This window comes from Pristiophorus japonicus, chromosome 13, assembly GCF_044704955.1.
Source record: "Pristiophorus japonicus isolate sPriJap1 chromosome 13, sPriJap1.hap1, whole genome shotgun sequence".
NCBI lineage: Eukaryota > Metazoa > Chordata > Chondrichthyes > Pristiophoridae > Pristiophorus > Pristiophorus japonicus.
Window position 1 is genome coordinate 33367686 of NC_091989.1, and position 21328 is coordinate 33389013.

General features: G+C 47.9%; 1 protein-coding gene across 3 annotated transcripts in view; it reads left to right on the forward strand.

Annotated features, from left to right (window-relative positions):
• Positions 1–21328, forward strand: part of ccdc146 (coiled-coil domain containing 146) — a 228758-nt gene that overhangs the window by 152503 nt on the left and 54927 nt on the right. For all 3 annotated transcript variants that reach the window (XM_070896626.1, XM_070896628.1, XM_070896627.1), the window contains one exon: positions 9399–9623. In XM_070896626.1, the coding sequence (XP_070752727.1) occupies positions 9399–9623 (225 nt within the window). The remainder of the gene's footprint in view (positions 1–9398; positions 9624–21328) is intronic.

A 21328-nucleotide genomic window follows, 5' to 3' on the forward strand; every position in this document is an offset into this window, starting at 1 on the left:
CAGACAAAGGCTAAATGTGAATAATTTGTGGTCTTTACCTCTTATGCCATGCTCTGGCAGTTTCTATTTTATTTTTAAGGTTACAATTTTGATAACATAAGAACATAAAAAATAGGAACGAGAGTAGGCCATACGGCCCCTACTCCACCATTCAATAAGATCATTGTCTATTAGTACAAAAAGTCAAAAGTAAAATATTTTTGTTAAATATCGCCACACCTAAAAATGCCTTCAAATCTTATTCATTGTTGTTTACTGATGTGACTCTTCCATATGTGATGTGCATGAGATAATCAGTTCTTAAAGTTTAATTAAAGGGGCCACTGAGAGGGCCTACATGCTATTTAATGATTATCTGAAAGGAAAAAAAAACATCTAGTACTTTTTCACACATCTAAAAAGCATCGCAAAGCGTTCCACAATTAATTGCTTTGAAATGTAGCAACCATTTTGCACATAGCAAGAACGCATAAACATCAATTATTGTATTTTGGGTGATGTCGGTAGAGGGAGGAATGTTGGATAAGACACCAGGAAAACTTCTTCAAATAGTGTTAATACGTCCTTACTATACAGTATAAATGCACACAAGGCCCATGCTTGAGAGAAGGTCAGTCTGTGACCTGTCCTTTATTCCTTAGCACTCAAGTGCAGGAAGTGGGTGGGGCTTCCCCTTTTATATGAAATGAATGAAACAGTTAATTCAGAGACCATGGTCCAGAACTGAAAGAAGGGTAACTTTGAAGGTATGAGACATGAATTGGCTAGGATAGATTGGCGAATGATACTTAAGGGGTTGACAGTGGATGGGCAATGGCAGACATTTAGAGACCACATGGATGAACTACAACAATTGTACATCCCTGTCTGGCGTAAAAATAAAAAAGGGAAGATGGCTCAACCGTGGCTATCAAGGGAAATCAGGGATAGTATTAAAGCCAAGGAAGTGGCATACAAATTGGCCAGAAATAGCAGTGAACCTGGGGACTGGGAGAAATTTAGAACTCAGCAGAGGAGGACAAAGGGTTTGATTAGGGCAGAGAAAATAGAGTACGAGAGGAAGCTTGCAGGGAACATTAAGACGGACTGCAAAAGTTTCTATTGATATGTAAAGAGAAAAAGGTTAGTAAAGACAAACGTAGGTCCCCTGCAGTCAGAATCAGGGGAAGTCATAATGGGGAACAAAGAAATGGCAGACTAATTGAACAAGTACTTTGGTTCAGTATTCACTAAGGAGGACACAAACAACCTTCCGGATATAAAAGGGGTCAGGGGGTCCAGTAAGAAGGAGGAACTGAGGGAAATCCTTATTATTCGGGAAATTGTGTTGGGGAGATTGATGGGATTGAAGGCCGATAAATCCCCAGGGCCTGATGGACTGCATCCCAGAGTACTTAAGGAGGTGGCCTTGGAAATAGCGGATGCATTGACAGTCATTTTCCAACATTCCATAGACTCTGGATCAGTTCCTATGGAGTGGTGGGTAGCCAATGTAACCCCACTTTTTAAAAAAGGAGGGAGAGAGAAAACAGGGAATTATAGACCAGTCAGCTTCACATCAGTAGTGGGTAAAATGATGGAATCAATTATGAAGGATGTCATAGCAGCGCATTTGGAAAGAGGTGACATGATGGGGCCAAGTCAGCATGGATTTGTGAAAGGGAAATCATGCTTGACAAATCTTCTGGAATTTTGTGAGGATGTTTCCAGTAGAGTGGACAAGGGAGAACCAGTTGATGTGGTGTATTTGGACTTTCAGAAGGCTTTTGACAAGATCCCACACAAGAGATTAATGTGCAAAGTTAAAGCACATGGGATTGGGGGTAGTGTGCTGACATGGATTGAGAACTCGTTGTCAGACAGGAAGCAAAGAGTAGGAGTAAATGGGTACTTTTCAGAATGGCAGGCAGTGACTAGTGGGGTACCGCAAGGTTCTATGCTGGGGCCCCAGCTGTTTACATTGTACATTAATGATTTAGACGAGGGGATTAAATGTAGTATCTCCAAATTTACGGATGACACTAAGTTGGGTGGCAGTGTGAGCTGCGAGGAGGATGCTATGATGCTGCAGAGTGACTTGGATAGGTTAAGTAAGTGGGCAAATGCATGGCAGATGAAGTATAATGTGGATAAATGTGAGGTTATCCACTTTGGTGGTAAAAACAGAGAGACAAACAATGATCTGAATGGTGACAGATTAGGAAAAGGGGAGGTGCAACGAGACTTGGGTGTCATGGTACATCAGTCATTGAAGGTTGGCATGCAGGTCCAGCAGGCGGTTAAGAAAGCAAATGGCATGTTGGCCTTCATAGCGAGGGGATTTGAGTACAAGGGCAGGGAGGTATAGCTACAGTTGTACAGGGCCTTGGTGAGGCCACACCTGGATTATTGTGTACAGTTTTGGTCTCCTAACTTGAGGAAGGACATTCTTGCTATTGAGGGAGTGCAGCGAAGGTTCACCAGACTGATTCCCGGGATAGCGGGACTGACATATCAAGAAAGACTGGATCAACTGGGCTTGTATTCACTGGAGTTCAGAAGAATGAGAGGGGATCTCATAGAAATGTTTAAAATTCTGACGGGTTTAGACAGGTTAGATGCAGGAAGAATGTTCCCAATGTTGGGGAAGTCCAGAACCAGGGGTCACAGTCTAAGGATAAGGGGTAAGCCATTTAGGACTGAGATAAGGAGAAACGTCTTCACCCAGAGAGTGGTGAACCTGTGGAATTCTCTGCCACAGAAAGTTGTTGAGACCAGTTCACTAAATATATTCAAAAAGGAGTTAGATATAGTCCTTACTACTAGGGGGATCAAGGGGTATGGCGAGAAAGCAGGAATGGGGTACTGAGGTTGCATGTTTAGCCATGAACTCATTGAATGGCGGTGCAGGCTCGAAGGGCCGAATGGCCTACTTCTGCACCTATTTTCTATGTTTCTATATCTGAAGGTCCAGGTTAGGAGTGTCTCCCACAAGTTCACCACCTAGTGGTCATTGTTCTCACAGTGTACAACTTAGGTCAGATTATACATGGGTTACATTGCTGGTTGAATACATGACATCACCTCTCCTTCCCCCCCCCCCCCCCCGTAAAGTCTTATTGGGATCACAGGTTGAGTCTCTCTGGTGGTTTACGCTCTCTTGTAGAGCGCCTGAGTTGGGGCTCCAGTTGTTGGGCGCTGGCCTGAGTGTCTGCTGTTTACAGTGCCTCAGGCCTATCCAGACTGTCCACAGTGACTGGGCTCTCCTCCCTTTGGTCCCTGTGTTCGGTCACCTATGGAGGAGTGAACTCTATATTGTGTTCTTCCTCTGCTTCTTCTATGGGGTTGCTGAACCTCCTTTTTGTTTGATCCACATGTTTGCGGCAGATTTGTCCATTGGTAAGTTTAACTACCAGAATCCTATTTCCCTCTTTGGCAATCACAGTGCCTGCGAGCCATTTGGGCCCTGCAGCGTAGTTGAGGACAAAAACAGGGTAATTTACATCAATACATCGTGCCCTCGCATTCCTGTCATGGTAGTCATATTGTGACTGGCGCCTGCTCTCGACAATTTCTTTCATGGCGGGGTGTATAAGGGATAACCGGGTTTTCAGCGTCCTTTTCATTAGCAGCTCTGCGGATGGAACCCCTGTGAGCGAGTGTGGTCGGGATCTGTAGGCCAACAGGAAGCGTGATAAGCAGCTTTGTAGGGAACCCCCTTGGATTCTGAGCATCCCCTGTTTGATTATTTGCACTGCTCGTTCTGCCTGGTCGTTTGAGGCTGGTTTGAACGGTGCCGTTCTGACAATTCCATTGCCTGCCATGAAGTCCTGGAATTCAGTGCTTGTGAAGCACGGGCCATTGTCGCTGACCAAGATGTCCAGTAGACCGTGGGCGGCGAACATTGCCCGCAGACTTTCTATCGTGGCAGAGGATGTGCTTGAATTTAAAATGTCACACTCGATCCATTTGGAGTAGGCGTTTACTACAACCACAAACATTTTTCCCATGAAAGGACCTGCATAGTCCACATGGATGCGTGACCAAGGCTTGGCGGGCCATGGCCAGGGGCTAAGGGGGGCTTCCCTGGGTGCATTGCCCAGCTGGGCACAAGCGTTGCACCTGCGAACACAAAGTTCTAGATCTGCGTCTACCAAACGTGTAACCTGGCAATTGTCTTCATTATGACAATGCCCGGGTGCTCATTGTGGAGTTCTCTGATGAACACCTCTCTGCCTATCTGGGGCATGACTACGCGGTTTCCCCACAGTAGGCAATCAGCCTGAATCGAGAGTTCATCCCTGCGCCTGTGAAATGGTTTAAATTCCTCAGGGCATGCCCTGTACGTGGCTGCCCAGTCCCCATTCAGGACACATTTCTTGACCAGAGACAATAGCGGGTCTCTATTTGTCCAGACTTTAATCTGACGGGCTGTCACGGGTGAGCCTTTGCTTCTGAAAGCTTCAACAGCCATGACCATCTCAGCAGCATGCTCGGTAGCCCTCTCAGTGGTGGCGTGTGGGAGCCTGCTGAGTGCATCGGCGCAGTTTTCGGTGCCCAGTCTGTGCCGAATTGTGTAGTCATAGGCGGCTAATGTGAATGCCCACCTCTGTATGCGGGCTGGTGCGTTTGCATTTATGGCCTTGTTGTCGGCCAAAAGGGACGTTAGGGGTTTGTGATCTGTCTCCAGCTCAAATTTCCTGCCAAACAGGCACTGGTGCATTTTCTTTACTGCATATACACATGCGAGCGCCTCCTTTTCTACTATCCTGTAGCCCCTTTCTGCCTGGGACATAATTCTGGAGGCATAAGCTACTGGCTGTAACTGACCCTTGGCATTGACATGCTGCAACGCACACCCGACCCCATAGGACGACGCATCGCACGTTAACACAAGTTTCTTACATGGGTCATATAGCGTTAACAGATTGTTGGAACATAACAAATTGCGTGCTCTATTCAAAGCCCTTTCCTGGCTGTCCCCCCAGACCCATTCACGACCTTTGCGTAGGAGCATATGTAGCGGCTCTAGCAGCGTGCTCAATTTGGGAAGTTACCAACATAGTTCAGGAGCCCCAGGAATGAACGCAGCTCCGTCGTGTTATGGGGTCTGGGTGCTCTCTGGATCGCTTCCGTCCTGGACGCAGTAGGGCTGATCCCGTCTGCTGCTACCCTCATCCCCAGGAATTCTACCTCTGGAGCTAGGAAGACGCACTTCGCCTTTTTCAGTCGCAGCCCTACCCGGTCCAGTCTGCGTAGCACCTCCTCCAGGTTGTGGAGGTGTTCTTCAGTATCATAACCCGTGATGAGGATGTCGTCCTGAAAAACCACCGTCCCTGGAATCGACTTGAGGAGGCTTTCCATATTTCGTTGGAAGATCGCGGCGGCCGAGCGAATCCTGAACGGACATCTGTTGCACTCAAACAACCCCTTGTGTGTCGTGATGGTGGTCAGCTTCTTCGACTCACTCGCCAGCTCCTGGGTCATGTAAGCTGAGGTCAGGTCCAATTTTGAAAAAGGTTTGCCACCAGATAGCGTCACAAAGAGGTCCTTCGCTCTCGGTAGCGGGTACTGGTCTTGGAGTGACACCCGATTGATGGTGGCCTTGTAATCACCACATATCCTGACCGACCCATCCGCCTTGAGCACCGGCACAATCAGGCTCGCCCAGTCACTGAATTCGACTGGCGAGATGATGCCTTCCCTCAGCAGGCGGTCCAATTCGCCTTCTATCTTTTCCCGCATCACGTACGGCACCGCCCTGACCTTGTGGTGTACTGGCCTGGCGTCCGGGTTTATGTGAATCACTACCTTGGCCCCCATGAAAGTGCCAATGCCGGGTTGAAATAATGAGTCAAATTTGTCCAGGATCTGTGAGCATGATACTCGCTCCACAGAGGAAATTGCATTGACATCGCCCCATTTCCAGTTCATGACAGCAAGCCAACTCCTCCCCAGTAGTGCAGGACCGTCCCCCGGGACAACCCAGAGTGGCAACCTGTTCTCCGAATCTTTGTGGGTCACGACTACTGTGGCGCTGCCTAGCACCGGAATGATCTCCTTTGTGTATGTCCATAGCTGTGCGTCAATCGACAATAATTTTGGCCTCCTGGCCTTGGACGCCCACAACTTTTCGAACTGTTTGATACCCATCAGGGACTGGCTGGCCTCCATGTCTAGCTCCATTGATACTGGGATGCCAGTGAGGAGCACTTTCATCATTATCGGTGGCGTCCTGGTGTATGAACTGTATACGTGCTCCACCTGAACTCGCTGAACTTCAGCTTCCAGCGATTTCCCCCAGCGTTCATTTCTGCAATTTCTGCAGATATTTTGCTCATCTCTGCAAACTCCGGCTGAGTGTGTGCCTCCACGCCTCCAACATGAGCTGCTTTTGGAAGCAAAAGGTCCCTTGCCAGTCGATCGTCCCTGACTGCCCCTGTTATTGTCCTTGAGGGCCCCATTACTGGCCGCATTGTCCCTTGCAATGGCATGAATCGCCGTTCAGCTTGCCATTGTCTCTGCCGAACTCCCCCACTGGGTTTGACTACATGTTGGGGCATGCCCGATTGCCCTTGTCTGCCTGGAGAACTGTGTGCTGCTTTAACAATGTTGAATCTCTGTCCCAACCATTCCTTAACACAGTACCTCTCGTCTATTCTGCTAGTGGCCATGCTTGCGTGGTTTAAATCCCATCCTCGTCACCATTGATACGTCCTTACTATACAGTATAAATGCACACAAGGCCCATGCTTGAGCGAAGGTCAGTCTGTGACCTGTCCTTTATTCCTTAGCACTCAAGTGCAGGAAGTAGGTGGAGCTTCCCCTTTTATATCTGAAGGTCCAGGTTAGGAGTGTCTCCCACAAGTTCACCACCTAGTGGTCATTGTTCTCACAGTGTACAACTTAGGTCAGATTATACATGGGTTACATTGCTGGTTGAATACATGACAAGTGTCATAGGCTCTTTAACCTCCATATTTTAGAACAAGCAGTCATGGCTAAAAGTCAGTGACCTAAAAATTCGATGGCGTCCATTTTTCAGATACAAAACGGGTACTTAAATATCCAATATGGCAGATAGGGTGAGCATGCTCATTACATGCCGAAAGTGCGCAGCTCGCCATATTAAATCGGGCTTTTCCGTGGATGGCTAGGGTGCACATCGGAACTATTTAAAGCAATAAAAATTTTGATCCCCATAATCAGCCTGGCATCTTTATCAATTGAAAGGGATTCCAGACCCTTAACGTTCAGCTGGTTTGTACCCACAGGCAGAGTGGATGTCTCTATGCCGGTGCTTGCGCAAGCAAGGTGCCATGACACAGCTGGTGAAGAAGTGGCAGCAGTTGGGGCTGTGGGTTTTTGTTTTATTTATTCATTCACAGGATGTGAGTGTCATTGGCAAGGCGAGCATTTATTGCCCATCCCTAATTATTCCGACAGCTAATTCCTCAGTAGGAGAGCCTCGGTGGTCATCAACATGGTCAACCTCATCCCACATATTGTATCAGAGTTCCCCATACACTCTCCCTTCTAGAGATGGAACAACAGCTGTAATGAATCTAGTTAAATCAACCTTGAGCAGGCGTGACATAAGAAAATTATATAAATTTATGAGAAGAATTTAGATTTTAGATAAGTATTTTTGACATTGCCAGTCATATCTAAAGTAATTAGTTTGAGGTGTGTACCTCAGTTATGGCAGCAAACCAGTGCTGGTGCCAGTGCCAACTCTCAATTCAAACCTAGGACATCGCTGCAGGAGTTCCTCAGGGCAGTGTCATAGGCCCAACCATCTTCAGCTGCTTCATCAATGACCTTCCCTCCATCATAAGGTCAGAAGTGGGGAAGTTCACGGATGATTGCACAGTGTTCAGTTGCATTCACAACTCCTTAGATAATGAAGCAGCCCGTGCCCGCATGCAACAAGACCTGAATGACATTCAGGCCTGGGCTGATATGTGGCAAGTAACAAAATGCCGGCAAGTGTCGCACCACACAAATGCCAGGCAATGCCTATCTCCATCAAGAGAGAGTCTAACCATACCTTTGACATTCAATGGCATTACCATTGTTGAATCCCCCACCATCAACATCCTGAGGGGGTTCACCATTAACCAGAAACTTAACTGTGGCTACAAGACCAGGTCAGAAGCTGGGTATTCTGCGATGAGTGTTTCACCTCCTGACTCTCCAAAGCCTTTCCTTTCCATCATATACAAGGTACATGTCAGGAATATGATGGAATACTCTCCACTTGCGTGGATGAGTGCTGCTCGAACAACACTTAAGAAGCTCAACACTATCCAGGACAAAGTAGCCCACTTGATTAGCACCCAACCACCACCTTAAACATTCACTCCCTCCACCACTGACGCACCGCGGCTGCAGTGGGTACCGTCTGCAACTTGCTTCTTCGACAGCACTCCCCAAATCTGCGATCGCTACCACCTAAAGGGACAAGGGCAGCAGGCGCATGGGAACACCGCCACCTCCAAGTTCCCCTCCAAGTCACACACCATCCTGACTTTGAAATATATCGCCGTTCCTTCATCGTCGGAGGATCAAAATCCTGGACCTCCCTCCCTAACAGTACTGTGGGAGTACCTTCACCACATGGACTGCAGCAATTCAAGAAGGCGGCTCACCACCACCTTCTCAAGGGCAGTTAGGGATGGGCAGTAAATGCTGACCTTGCCAGTGATGCCCACATCCTTTAAATACATTTTTTTTTAAAACACTCCACATGTAATCAATGGAAATGAAAGTTGGGCATTTTGTATAAAGGGTGGCCGATCCACAATCACAGTGTTATGGCCATCTTGTAAATTGAAATTCTACTTCCACATGCCTGTACTCTAAGATTACTGTGGTTATTTTCTGCAAATATCAATGTTTTATTATTGAGATGTATTTCGTATGTAGCCCAGAAGTTTAAATTTTCTTAAAATTTGGAAATGTCAACTTAAATATAAGACAACTCTCATCTTTTCAGGAAGAATGAAAGGCCTCTTCATTTTTACATGTACAATTTTGTACAACCCCAACTCTACAGTCCATTTTTTGAGCTTTTACTAAAGTGGACACAAATGCCATTTTGCTACTTTGAGAATAAATGCAATTATAATACCCTCAGCAATGCTGCTGACACACACCTTAGTCATGGCAATGGTAATCTGTACCTTCATTGCCAGTGCAAAAATGAATTACCCGAATGATATTATTTTCAGTGCGGCAAAACATAATTACAGAAGCATCAGGAATTGAGCTGAATTTTTCCCATTGATAAAAAATTGGCCTCATTATATTACATAGCACCCTAATTGTTCATGTATACATTAGATGTGACTCAAATCTGATGTGACTCAAAATAGATTGTTATTCATTTGTCCAATTTAATCTGATATCCCTCACAGCCAGCTGCAAAAATACAAGCTAAAGCACTCTAACAGCTACGTCATCAGAGATAGCCTGCGGAGGGCTATTTGCAAACTAGACCAGGAGGTTCGGGAAATGGGAGAAAAGAGAGAAGGACAAAAGATTAAAATTATCAAACTTAGTGCTATGATTAACCAGTCTGAAGAGGAAATGATAAAGCTACGAAAAAAATATGAGACTGTCGTTCAGATTCGCAATGAAAGGTAATCTGTCAAAATAGTTGTCAACTATATATGAATATTTAAATTTTAATTGGCCCAGAAATCCAGGTCGGCTGCTTCCCATGGGCGATCAGGTAAGAAACTTTCTTAAAATGCGCACTTACCTTATCCTGCTGCACCGACGCGAGTTCCCGGTCCTGAGGCCTCCTCTGACTGCGCATCACAGCGTGTGCACGTCGGGACGTGCGCAGGCCTGGAGTTGGAGTTACATGACTCTGGGCAACAAATCAGGTAAAGTATGTTCCCATTCATAATAATGGGAAATCCGTAAGTTGGAGTTCCCATTATTATGATTGAGAAACAGCCCAAAAACACACAAAACCAATAATAAAAAAAAGAAAAAATACAGCACATATTCTTATTAATTTAAATTAAAGTTATTTATGTATTTAAAAAATATATTTTCAATTTCTTTTTTAAAGTTTTTTTAATTATGGTTTAAAATAAACTTACCGTAATGGGAGGGTCTTTAACAATAAAATGTGTTTTTATAATTTTATTTTAAAATGTTTTTGTGTATTTTAAAACTCTTACACCTGTAAAAGTAGGCTATGCGCCTGCTTTTATCAGGCGCAAGAGTTTTGAGGACATTTGCTGGGCAAGGTATGACAGATCAGAAAAGCCAGTTTTCAGCTCATGCGCATTGTGTGCTGAAAACCGATTTTTGCGATGCCTTCCCAGATCCATACGGACCCGGGAGGCCAGAGTTTCTGCCCCATTATTTAACCTGAGATAGATCATAAAAAGGCAAAAACCTAGTTGACTTGATAATGTAGTGTGAGAGACACTTGCTGCATTTTGGCCAGATCCTGCCGCGAGATCAAGCAATGGGGGCGAAATTGCCCTGTGCTCCGATTGGTGGCGGTAACCAGCTGGGGCTGGGACTTCCTGCGCCTAGCGCAGAAGTCCTGCCCCCGCTGCTGAATTGGGCTTACCACTCCTCACAGGAAGTGGAGTGCAATCTCGCACGCTCTATATCTTTTCGGGGCTGTTCCCAGGGCACTACTGGGACTGGGAGTGAAGTGCTATGCAGATACTCCGCGTAGTGCTGACGCGCTTCAACGCCCCTCCCCTTTGCTTAAAGAGAAGGGCCGCTGCGCACTCTGCAAGGCCTCTGATGGCCTCCACTAAGCCATCAGAGGCCTTGCAGCCCGGCACCCCAGCCTGGGCTGCACAATGGCGGCCTGGACCGCCATATTGGTGCCGACCTGAGAGTTGGCAAACCAGTAAAGATGGCGGCGCAGGGTGCTGGCGCCCTCCCCTTTAAGTACTACTCCGAGAAGCTGCCATGCACATCCGCTCGCACTAGCATCGCGACCTGTGGGGCAATTTCCCCCGCGGGGTGGTGAGAGGTCGTCGCGCATGGTGATGATGCCATCGCCGGTCGCGCGGCAGCCTGGGGCACTATCCGCGGGACAAACTCCCAGGCAATTTTCCGGGAGCCAGTAGCGCCCCCCACCTGGGCAAAAACGGGCTACTAAAAAGGGGTCAATTTCGCCCACTGTCTTTGAAAAACTGACTAGCATTAGAATTGCTCTGTGAGGAGGTCTGAAGTTGGATACCACATCCCAGGTAAAATTGAGAGTTCTGCAATAGAAAAGCAAAAAGGGTTAACAAAAAATGAGCAAAGGGGAAATTTTTTAAAAAGGAAATTACTTGGAAATGTACTATTACACATGTACGCATACCACTCATTTCCTTCCCCTTTCTTACTAACTACTACTTTCTACTAATTATAGCAAGTATTTTCTTGATTTCTACTTGTAGCAAAAAGTAGCTGTGAATATAAAGTGGTTTAATTTTTCACTAAAATAACTAGCACAGAACAATACCCTTGTACATTATAAGCTACATGCTTCTATCATATGACAGTTTCAAAACTTTCAGGTTGGGGAGTATTACAGATGTCCCAATATCTTGACAATCACAATGAGAGCTCCTCAATTATCGTCATACTGGAGACTGCCTATTCTATTCCATTATTAACAATGTGCCAACAAGATCACATTCTCAGAAATCACAGATTTCAAAGCTGCACTTTCCAGCAATTTCATTAGCAGGGACAGTAGAAACAGGCAGTTTCCAAGAGGAATTACAAGAGGAATTCGCCCCCCAACACCGCTCCATATATTACTGAGCAATTTTAAGTGTAAAAAATGTTATTTACCTTCACCCAAGTTTGGCTGCCATTGCATTACCTCCAATAAACTCAATTATATTAAACTTGAAACAATATCAGAGTATCAATAACATATGAAGCAGGAAACTATCTGAAATTATTAATAGACAACAGCACATAAAACATGTGGATGTTAACAAATTATATATTTTGCTGAATTCTGTGGCTGAACCTTTTTCTAAATCAATCAGTAAGTAAGCTATGATTTGTAATGCAATATCCAAGACTTATGTTCTGATAAAAGATTCAGTAGTTTTAATACCATTTTTCAGTCTAACATTTATCATGATTGATGTGATTATCCTTAAAATAATATTTTTAAATTTTGTTATGTATTCTAATTAGAACTAATTGTAATACTAAACTGTATTACAGACTGCAAGAGAAGTGCTAACCATCCGTGGCTAACTAAGGAAATAAGAGATGGTATCAAATTGAAAACAAGGGCATACAATGTGGCCAACACTAGTGGGAGGCCAGAGGATTGGGAAAATGTTTAAAGCCAGCAAAGAACGACTACAAAAATAATAAAGAGAGGGAAGATAGATTATGAAAATAAATTAGCAAGAAATATGAAAACAGATAGTAAAGTTTCTACAGGTACATAAAAAGGAAAAGAGTGGCTAAAGTAAATGTTGGTCCCCTAGAGGATGAGACTGGGGAATTAATAATGGGGAACAGGGAAATGGCAGAGACTTTGAACAAATATTTTGCATCGGTCTTCATGGTAGACGACACTAAAAACATCCCAATAGTGGATAACCAAGGGGCTATAGGGAGGGAGGAACTTAATACAATTACTATCAGTAAAGAAGTAGTACTTGATAAAATAATGGGAATTAAGGCCGACAAGTTCCCTGGACCTTTTGGCTTGCATACTAGGGTCCTAAAAGAAGTGGCTGCAGAGATAGCAGATGCATTGGTTGTAATCTACCAAAATTCCCCTGGATTCTGGGGAGGTCCCAACGGATTGGAAAACCGCAAATGTAATGCCCCTATATAAAAAAGGAGACAGACAGAAAGCAGGAAACTGTAGACCGGTTAGCCTAACATCTGTCGTTGGGAAAATGCTGGAGTCCATTATTAAGGAAGCAGAAGCAGGACGTTTAGAAAAGCAAAATTCAATCAAGCAGAGTCCATGGTTTTATGAAAGGGAAATCATGTTTGACAAATTTGCTGGAGTTCTTTGAGGATGTAACGCGCAGGGTGTATTATGTCTGTAATGTACCTTATGAATGACTTCACGAGGCAATGTGTCATACTCAAACTGTAGTGACCTTGGTCCTTTATTCGTAACTCCAGAGTGAGACACAAGTATAGTAGGCAGCCTTTTATACTGGGCCCAGCACACCTATGCAGGTGACCCTCAGGTCTCCCACCGCAGAGCCCTCTGGTGGACAGTCTCTGCCACAGGGGCAGGAAACCCCGGTCTCCACCAGTTACACCCTCTAGTGCCAGCATAGTATATACACGGTATAAACCTTATTGATAGTACATCAGGTAACAGTCTCCATCTTCTGCAACTATACAGTGACTATACAGAAAGTATATCTATAGTCTGCATATATAAGATCACTCTCCCCCAAGTCCTTCGTGCCGATTACCTTTGCACTATGTGCTCTGGCTTAGCTTTCCCCAGACTTAAGTGCCAATAGCCCTTGCACCTTGGCTGTGCTTTGGCTTGGCTCTCTCCCTATTACCCCCCCCAAGTCCTTTTGCCACAACGTTGGATAGTGGTTGCCAGTTTGGATGGTTCGATGATGCAGTGGAGGGTCCAGTGGGTTCTGGGTGTGATCCATGTGTGTATCCATGGCTACATACATCCGTTTCCCCCCCGGCCCAGTACATTAACATACAGAATCAGACACAGTGCAAGTACAAAGAAAGGAAGATACAGTTTGTATCGTGACACCTTGGTTCAGTGACTTACATTCGTTACGTTTTGCAGTCGTGCGCCAGGATTGGTTAGATTGCATTCATGGTTCAGTCATGGTAAGTACTGAGGTAACAGTACAGCTATGCGAGGATGCATGTTCCAGAGCAACCGGATGGGGTCCTAGTCGTCTGATAGCGGCGCTGCGCCTCCTGCTAGTGGGGTGGGCTTGGTTAGCTCACCAGGCCAGGACTCAGGGCCTTTACCGTTGCCTTGTGGTGGGCAGAGCCACAGATGTGTGTGGCCTCCCTGTCCTCCTTTGAGGGCTGCAGAATCTTCTGCCTGCTCTCTAATGGTGTTGGGAACCTGGCTGTTCCAGGTCCCGTTTGGGGAACTCGTTGGTTCTGACCTTTCGCTCCCGGACATGGCCGAGGTAGTGACTGGGTCTGGGGGCTGCAACGATGGTGGGCAACGGCCGAGTGCGTGTATTGGCACCGTTTTTATTTCCAGGTCCGTGGCGAATAGTGCCATCAGGTGCCCGCAGCGTGGGATAGACTTGGGGCAGGGTATCAGAATCAGTGCCTTCACCCTCCTGATAACTTGTGGGGACACCTGGGACAGGGCATCAGGATCAGCGCCTTTACCCCCTCGAATTCGCTCGCTTGGGGACACTCTATTCCCGACATCTCACAACAACATTTTGTTCTTTACATTAGGACTGGTACCGACATCTCGCAACAACATTTTGTTCACAATCTTAATCGGTTCGTTACATTGATTGCCATGCATACAATATCTCTAAGTTCAGTTGGTTGCAGATCTCCTTTAAGAGAACCCTGCTGGCTTTACCTCAAACAAATCCTTTGTTAGACACCACGTGTTGATCCCTCAGCGTTGCACCTCGTGCTATGGCCGCGGCCATCATTTTTTTCAGCCACGCTGCACCTTGCTGCAGCAGGGACACTATCTTGCCTCTGTCCTCGAGGTCGACTGCCTTGATCCTTCTCTCGCGATTCTGCCACAAAAGCTGGAAGAGTGCCTGTGAATTCGATATTCCTTCCCAGGAGTCCTGCCACTGGAGCCGGGAAGGTACTTTTAGGTCGTTCCAGTCAGATCATTGCCACGCAGTCGTGATGGACGGTCTGTGCCTCAGGTGCTGCGCTGGTCTGTTCTCTAGTGCCTGGCACAGGTGAAGGTGAGGTTTTGCTCTGCCTCTGAGCACGTGGGACATCGATTGCTGGAGTGAAGAGGTCTTCCCATTTCCACTGGATCTTCCCCATCCACCACCTTCGGAGTAGCGTTGGACCATCACCTGCAGCAATCTACAGAGGTAACTTGTGCACCACGCCATTATGGATTACACTTACATCCACACTACCAAGGACTGGGATCAGCTCCTTGGTGTAGGTGCATAACTTTTCCTGTACTGGAACCAGCTCGGGTCGTTTTTCGTTCCATAGCCTCTCAAAGGCATCCTGGCTCATCACTGACTGGCTCGCTCCCGTGTCCACTTCCATGAAGACTGGAACGCCGTTTATCTCGACTTCCATCTTCACTGGAGGACAATCGGTGGTGCAGGTATACACTCCATACACTTCTTCTTGGGGCTGAGCTGCCTCTCTGGCCAAATCATCATACTCCCCGCTGGATTCAAAGTCATCTACCGACTCCTCTGGTAGACGGTAAGTCGTATTTCTTTTACACATGTGTTGGAGGTGGCCCTTCGTGTTACAGGCTTTGCATACGTACTCAGCAAACCGACACTAGTGAGCCCTATGGTTTCCTCCGCAACGCCAGCATGGTGCTACTCGACTAGCACCCCTCGGCGGACAGTTCTGGAACCCTGAGGTCTGTGCTCTCTGCCCTGGGCAGAGCCACGTTCTACAGTTTTGCCTGTGAAAGGCACCATTCTGTGTACATTACTTGCCGGGTTTGAGTCTTTGAGTCTACAGGATGAATAATTTCCTTGGTGCTGCAGGTCGAGGTCATGAACGCCTGCCTGATGCTGATGGCCTTCTGCAGGTTGACTGTGGTGTCGGCAGATAATAGCTTGTGAAGGAGGCCCTCGTGGCCAATTCCCATAACGAAAATGTCTCGCAATGCTTCGTTGAGGTGCGTGCCGAAATCACACGGTGCCGCAAGTCTCCTGAGGTCGGCAGCATATTTTGCAATCTCCTGTAGAATCTGTGCCTGGCTGTGAGGATGCTCTGTTTTGGTTTTAGTTGGTCGCGAATTAGTTCAGTCAGCTCATCGTATGTCTTATCCTTGGCATTCATGGGTGCCAGCAAGTCCCTGACGAGGCAGTGGACCTCGGGCCCACAACTGGTCAGCAGTATAGCCTTGTGCTTCTCCGCCAATGTGTCCGTCTCCCCTGCCAGGTCGTTTGCCACGAAATATTGCTCATTGCTCGAGCCTTTTCGTGAAGACATCCCAATCATCACCTTCTGTGAAGTCATTTAGTGTACCAAAGGTAGCCATAATCCCGTGAAAGTCCGATTTCATGTCGCCAGTTATTATGTCTGTAATGTACTTTTGAATGACTCTATAAGGCAATGTGTTGTACTCAAACAGTGGTGACCTTGGTCCTTTATTTGTAACTTTTGAGATGGAAGATGGCCGCCGGGGTGGCAGCTCCCTAGGGAGCTCCCCTACCAAAACAACTTTACCCTTGTCATCTCCCGCCATCCGACAACTTTTCACCCTCAACCTTCCCCCTCCCACTGTCTAAACTTCCCCTAGCACTAATAGACCTTAATAGGGGGTCCATTTTTCTTAATACTTTACTTCAAACCCTAATCCTACAAATCCCACATGTTCGGGCCTACCTCAGACGCGAACCTCCCCTCCAAACGCCTCTCACCAGTGACGACGACCGGACTACCAACAACCGAGCCTCCTGCCACGGCGACCTGGACCTCGACCTCTTTCTTCGCCGTTGACTCAGCTGCCCCACCCATCCTTGATCCTCGGTGATGCCCGGCGAGCCAGGTGAGCCTCCGACCAGGCGATCGGGCATCCATCCCTCCGACCACGATTGGACCTCCTCCAACGGCGGCAGCTGGGCCTCTCCTCCACGACTACAAGGAATGACGATCCTCGACGACGCCCGGTGAACCAGGTGAGCCTCTGACCAGGCGATCGGGCCCCTCCAGCGGTGATCGGGCACCTCCCCTACAACAACGATCGGGCCATTCCCAACGACAACCGGACCCCCTCCAGCAGCGATCGGGCCTTCTCCAGTGACGGCGACTGGGCCTCTCCTCCTCGGCGGTGATTGGGCCGCCTCCTCTTCAGCCACGACTAGGCCTCTCCTTCCCCGCTGATGACCTGGCCTCTTCTCCCCCAGCACGTGGTGAGTACCATGGCTGTGACCACCCTGACCTTCCACACTGAACTCCAGGGGACTACTGACCTTCCTAATGCCTGCCCCCAACCAAACAGCAGGCCACCTACCATCAGGGGCGCTACTCAGCGCCGAGCTTGCGGCCAACACCTCGCAACTAGGCAACTAGGCTCACACAGCAGTGCCTTGTCTCCAGTCGTCTTGGACCCCCTTGCCACTGGACCAAGACCTTGCTCAGCTAAGCCCGTGTGGTTGCCGGTGTGCAATGATCACCCCACGTTAAAAGAACTCGCGCATAGGCATCTTCCACTCATCTAATATGAAGTTCGGGACCTAGAACGTCAGGACCCTAATGGACAAGTCCAACAGTGACAGGCCGGAATGCCCGGGAACTTAGATGCTTTGACATCGACATCGCCGCCCTAAGCGAGACCCGGCGGGCAAGGGAAGGCCAGCTCAAGAAACATGATGGAGGTTATGCCTTTTTCTGGAAAGGAAAACCAGAGGAAGAACGCCGCCTTCATGGAGTCGGCTTCGCCATCAAAAATGAACAGGTGGGCCACCTCAAACACTCCCCCTGCGGGGTTAACGAACGCCTCATGATCCTTCGCCTTACCCTATCCAGGAACCAATGCGCCACACAGTCATCAGTGTGTATGCCCCAACACTCGATGCAACAGATGAGGCTAAAGAGGGTTTTTATTCCAACCTCGAGACATCCCTGTCCCGCGTCCTCACGGGCGACAAATTGATCCTCCTAGGAGATTTTAATGCCAGGGTCGGCAAAGACACAACCCTCTGGGGAGGCGTGATTGGCAGGGGGGGGGTAGGGAAATCCAAATCTTACTGCACCTTACTCCTGACAAAATGTCTAGAACACGAACTCCTCATCACCAACACCCTGTTCTGCCAGAGGGACAAATACAAGGCATCGTGGCAACATCCCCGCTCCAAACACTGGCACCTGCTGGTCTGTGTCATTGTCCGAGCTAGGGATCGCAAGGATGTGCGCATCACCCGAGCCATGACAGGAGCTGATGACTGCTGGATGGACCATCGCCTAATCCGATCCGTCATCAATATTAACATAGCCCCAAAGCAGAGAGGACAGCAGAAGCAGTGCTGCAAAAAAGTTTATACCGGGGCACTTAAAGACCCAGCTAAGAGAGCCCTATACAGCCAGCGCCTCACAGCCATTCTGGCATGCCTTCATGACCCTGAGATGCTCAGTGCCCACAGGGCTTGGTCTGTCCTCCAAGCCTCCATAACCAGTGCCTGTGAAGAGTCACTTGGTTACTGAACCAGAAAACACCAGGACTGGTTTGATGAAAACGATCAGGAGATCCAAGAACTAATAGATCATAAGCGCAGAGCATTTCTGAGCCTCAAGCAACAACCCAACGCGGGAGCTGCAAAGCAATATTACAGATGGCTCAAGGCTGAGGTCCAATAAAAAACCCGGGACCTAAAGAACAGGTGGTGGATGGAGAAAGCACAGAAGATACAACAACTGGCCGACAGCCACGATATGCGAGGTTTCTCCATTGCAGTCAAGGCCACCTACGGTCCAAACTCCCAAGGCCCCACCCCCTCCTGGCCAAGAATGGGGATACACTCATCAAGGACACCGAGGCTTTCAGGGACCCGCTGGAAGGAGCACTTTGAAGATCTCCTCAATCGAGACTCTGCCTTTGACGCGAGTATTCTCAACTCCATCCCGCAGCATGCAACCCGCCACCATCTCAGTGAGACCCCAACACTGCACGAGGTAGACAAAGCTATAAATCAGCTCAAGAATAACAAGGCTACGGGTGCAGATGGAATTCCTGCTGAGGCGCTAAAATATGGCGGAGAATCGCTGTTGGCGCGAAGACATGACCTCATTGCTCTCATTTGGAGGGAGATCTCATAGATGCAGTGATCGTGTCCATTTTTAAAAAGGGGAACAAATCTGACTGTGGCAACTACAGGGGAATCATCCTGCTATCAACCACTGGGAAGGTTGTCGCTAGAGTTTTCCTCAACCGTCTTCTCCCTGTGGCCGAGGAGCTCCTCCCGGAGTCGCAGTGCGGATTTCGTCCCCTACGGGGAACAACGGATATGATCTTTGCAGCACGACAACTGCAGGAAAAATGCAGGGAGCAGCGCCAGCCCTTACACATGGCCTTTTTCAATCTCCCAAAGGCCTTTGACACTGTCGACCATGAGGGTTTATGGAGTGTCCTCCTCCGTTTTGGATGCCCCCGAAAGTTTGTCAACATCCTTCGCCTGCTAATGACGACATGCAGGCTGTGATTCTTACCAGCGGATCCATTACAGACCCATTTCACGTCCGGACCGGGGTCAAACAGAGCTGCGTCATCACTCCAACTCTCTTTTCAATCTTCCTCGCTGCCATGCTCCACATCGCAGTCAACAAGCTCCCTGCTGGAGTGGAACTAAACTTCAGACCAGTGGGAAGCTGTTTAACCTATGCCGTCTCCAGGCCAGGTCCAAGATCACCCAAACCTCTGTCGTTGAACTGAAGTACACGGACGACACCTGCATCTGCACACATTCTGAGGCTGAACTCCAGGATATAGTCGATGTATTCACCGAGGCATATGAAAGCATGGGTCTTCGCTTAACATCCGTGAGACAAAGGTCATCCACCAACCTACCCTCGCTGCACAGCACTGCCCCCTTGTCATCAAGATTCACGGCGCGGCTCTCGAAAACATGGACCACTTCCCATACCTCGGGAACCTCTTGTCAACAAAAGCAGACATTGAGGCGGAGATTCAACATCGCCTCTAGTGCGCCAGTGCAGCCTTCGGCTGCCTGAGGAAAAGAGGCCCTCAAACCTGTCCCCAAGCTCATGGTCTACAGGGCTGTAGTAATTCCCGCCCTCCTGTATGGATCAGAGGCATGGACAATGTACAGAAGACACCTCAAGTCGCTAGAGATATATCACCAACGATGTCTCCGCAAGATCCTGCAAATCCCCTGGGAGCACAGGCGCACCAACATCAGTGTCCTCGTCCAGGCTAGCATCCCCAGCATTGAAGCACGAACCACACTCGATCAGCTTCGCTGGACAGGCCACTTAGTTCGCATGCCAGACACAAGATTCCCCAAGCAATTGCTCTACGCGGAGCTTCTTCATGGCAACCGAGCCAAAGGTGGGCAGCGGGAACGTTACAAGGACACCCTCAAAGCTGCCCTGGTGAAGTGCAACATCACCATTGACACCTGGGAGACCCTGGCCGAAGACCGCCCTAGGTGGAGAAAGTGCATCTGGGAGGGTGCTGAGCTCTTTGAATCTCAACACTGCGAGCATGAAGAGGTCAGGCGTGCTGCAAATCAGTCCCACCTCCCTTCCTCTGACAAAAGTCTGTCCCATCTGTGACAGGGGCTGTGGCTCTCATGTTGGACTGTTAAGCCACCAAAGAACTCACTTTAGTCGTGGAAGCAAGTCTTCCTCAATTCCGAGGGACTGCCTATGATGCTGATGATTATTCGTAACTCCAGAGTGAGGCACAAGCATGGTGGACAGCCTATTATACTGGGCCCTGCACACCTATGCAGGTGACCCTCAGGTCTCCCACTGCAGTGCCCACAGGGGCAGGAAACCCTGGCCTCCACCAGTTGCACCCTCTAGTGGTGCCAGCATAGTATATACACAGTGTAAACCTTATTGACAGTACATCAGGTAATAAGTCTCCATCTTATGCAACTATACAGTGACTACACAGAGAAGATATCTATAGTCTGCATATATAACAGGGTGGATAAGGGCGAACCAGTGGATGTGGTGCATTTGGATTTCCAGAAGGCATTTGCTAAGGTGCCACATAAAAGGTTACTGCACAAGATTGGGGTTGGGGGTAATATATTAGCATAGAAAGAGGATTGGCTAACTAACAGAAAACAGAGAGTCGGAATAAACGGGTCATTTTCCGGTTGGCAAACAGTAACTAGTGGGATGCCGCAGCGATTGCTGCTGGGGTCTCAACTATTTACAATCTATATTAATGACTTGGATGAAGGGACCGAGTGTAATGTAGCCAAGTTTGCTGATGATACAAAGTTGGGTGGGAAAGCAAATTGTGAGGAGGACACAAAAAAGTCAGCAAAGGGATATAGACAGGCCAAGTGAGTGGGCAAACATTTAGCCGATGGAATACAATGTGGGAAGCTATGAGGTTATCCACTTTGGCAGAAGAAATAGAAAAGCAAATTAGAATTTAAATGGAGAAAAACTGCAGAGTGGAGTGGCCACTGACTTTTCATGGAATGGCCGCCAATAGCCC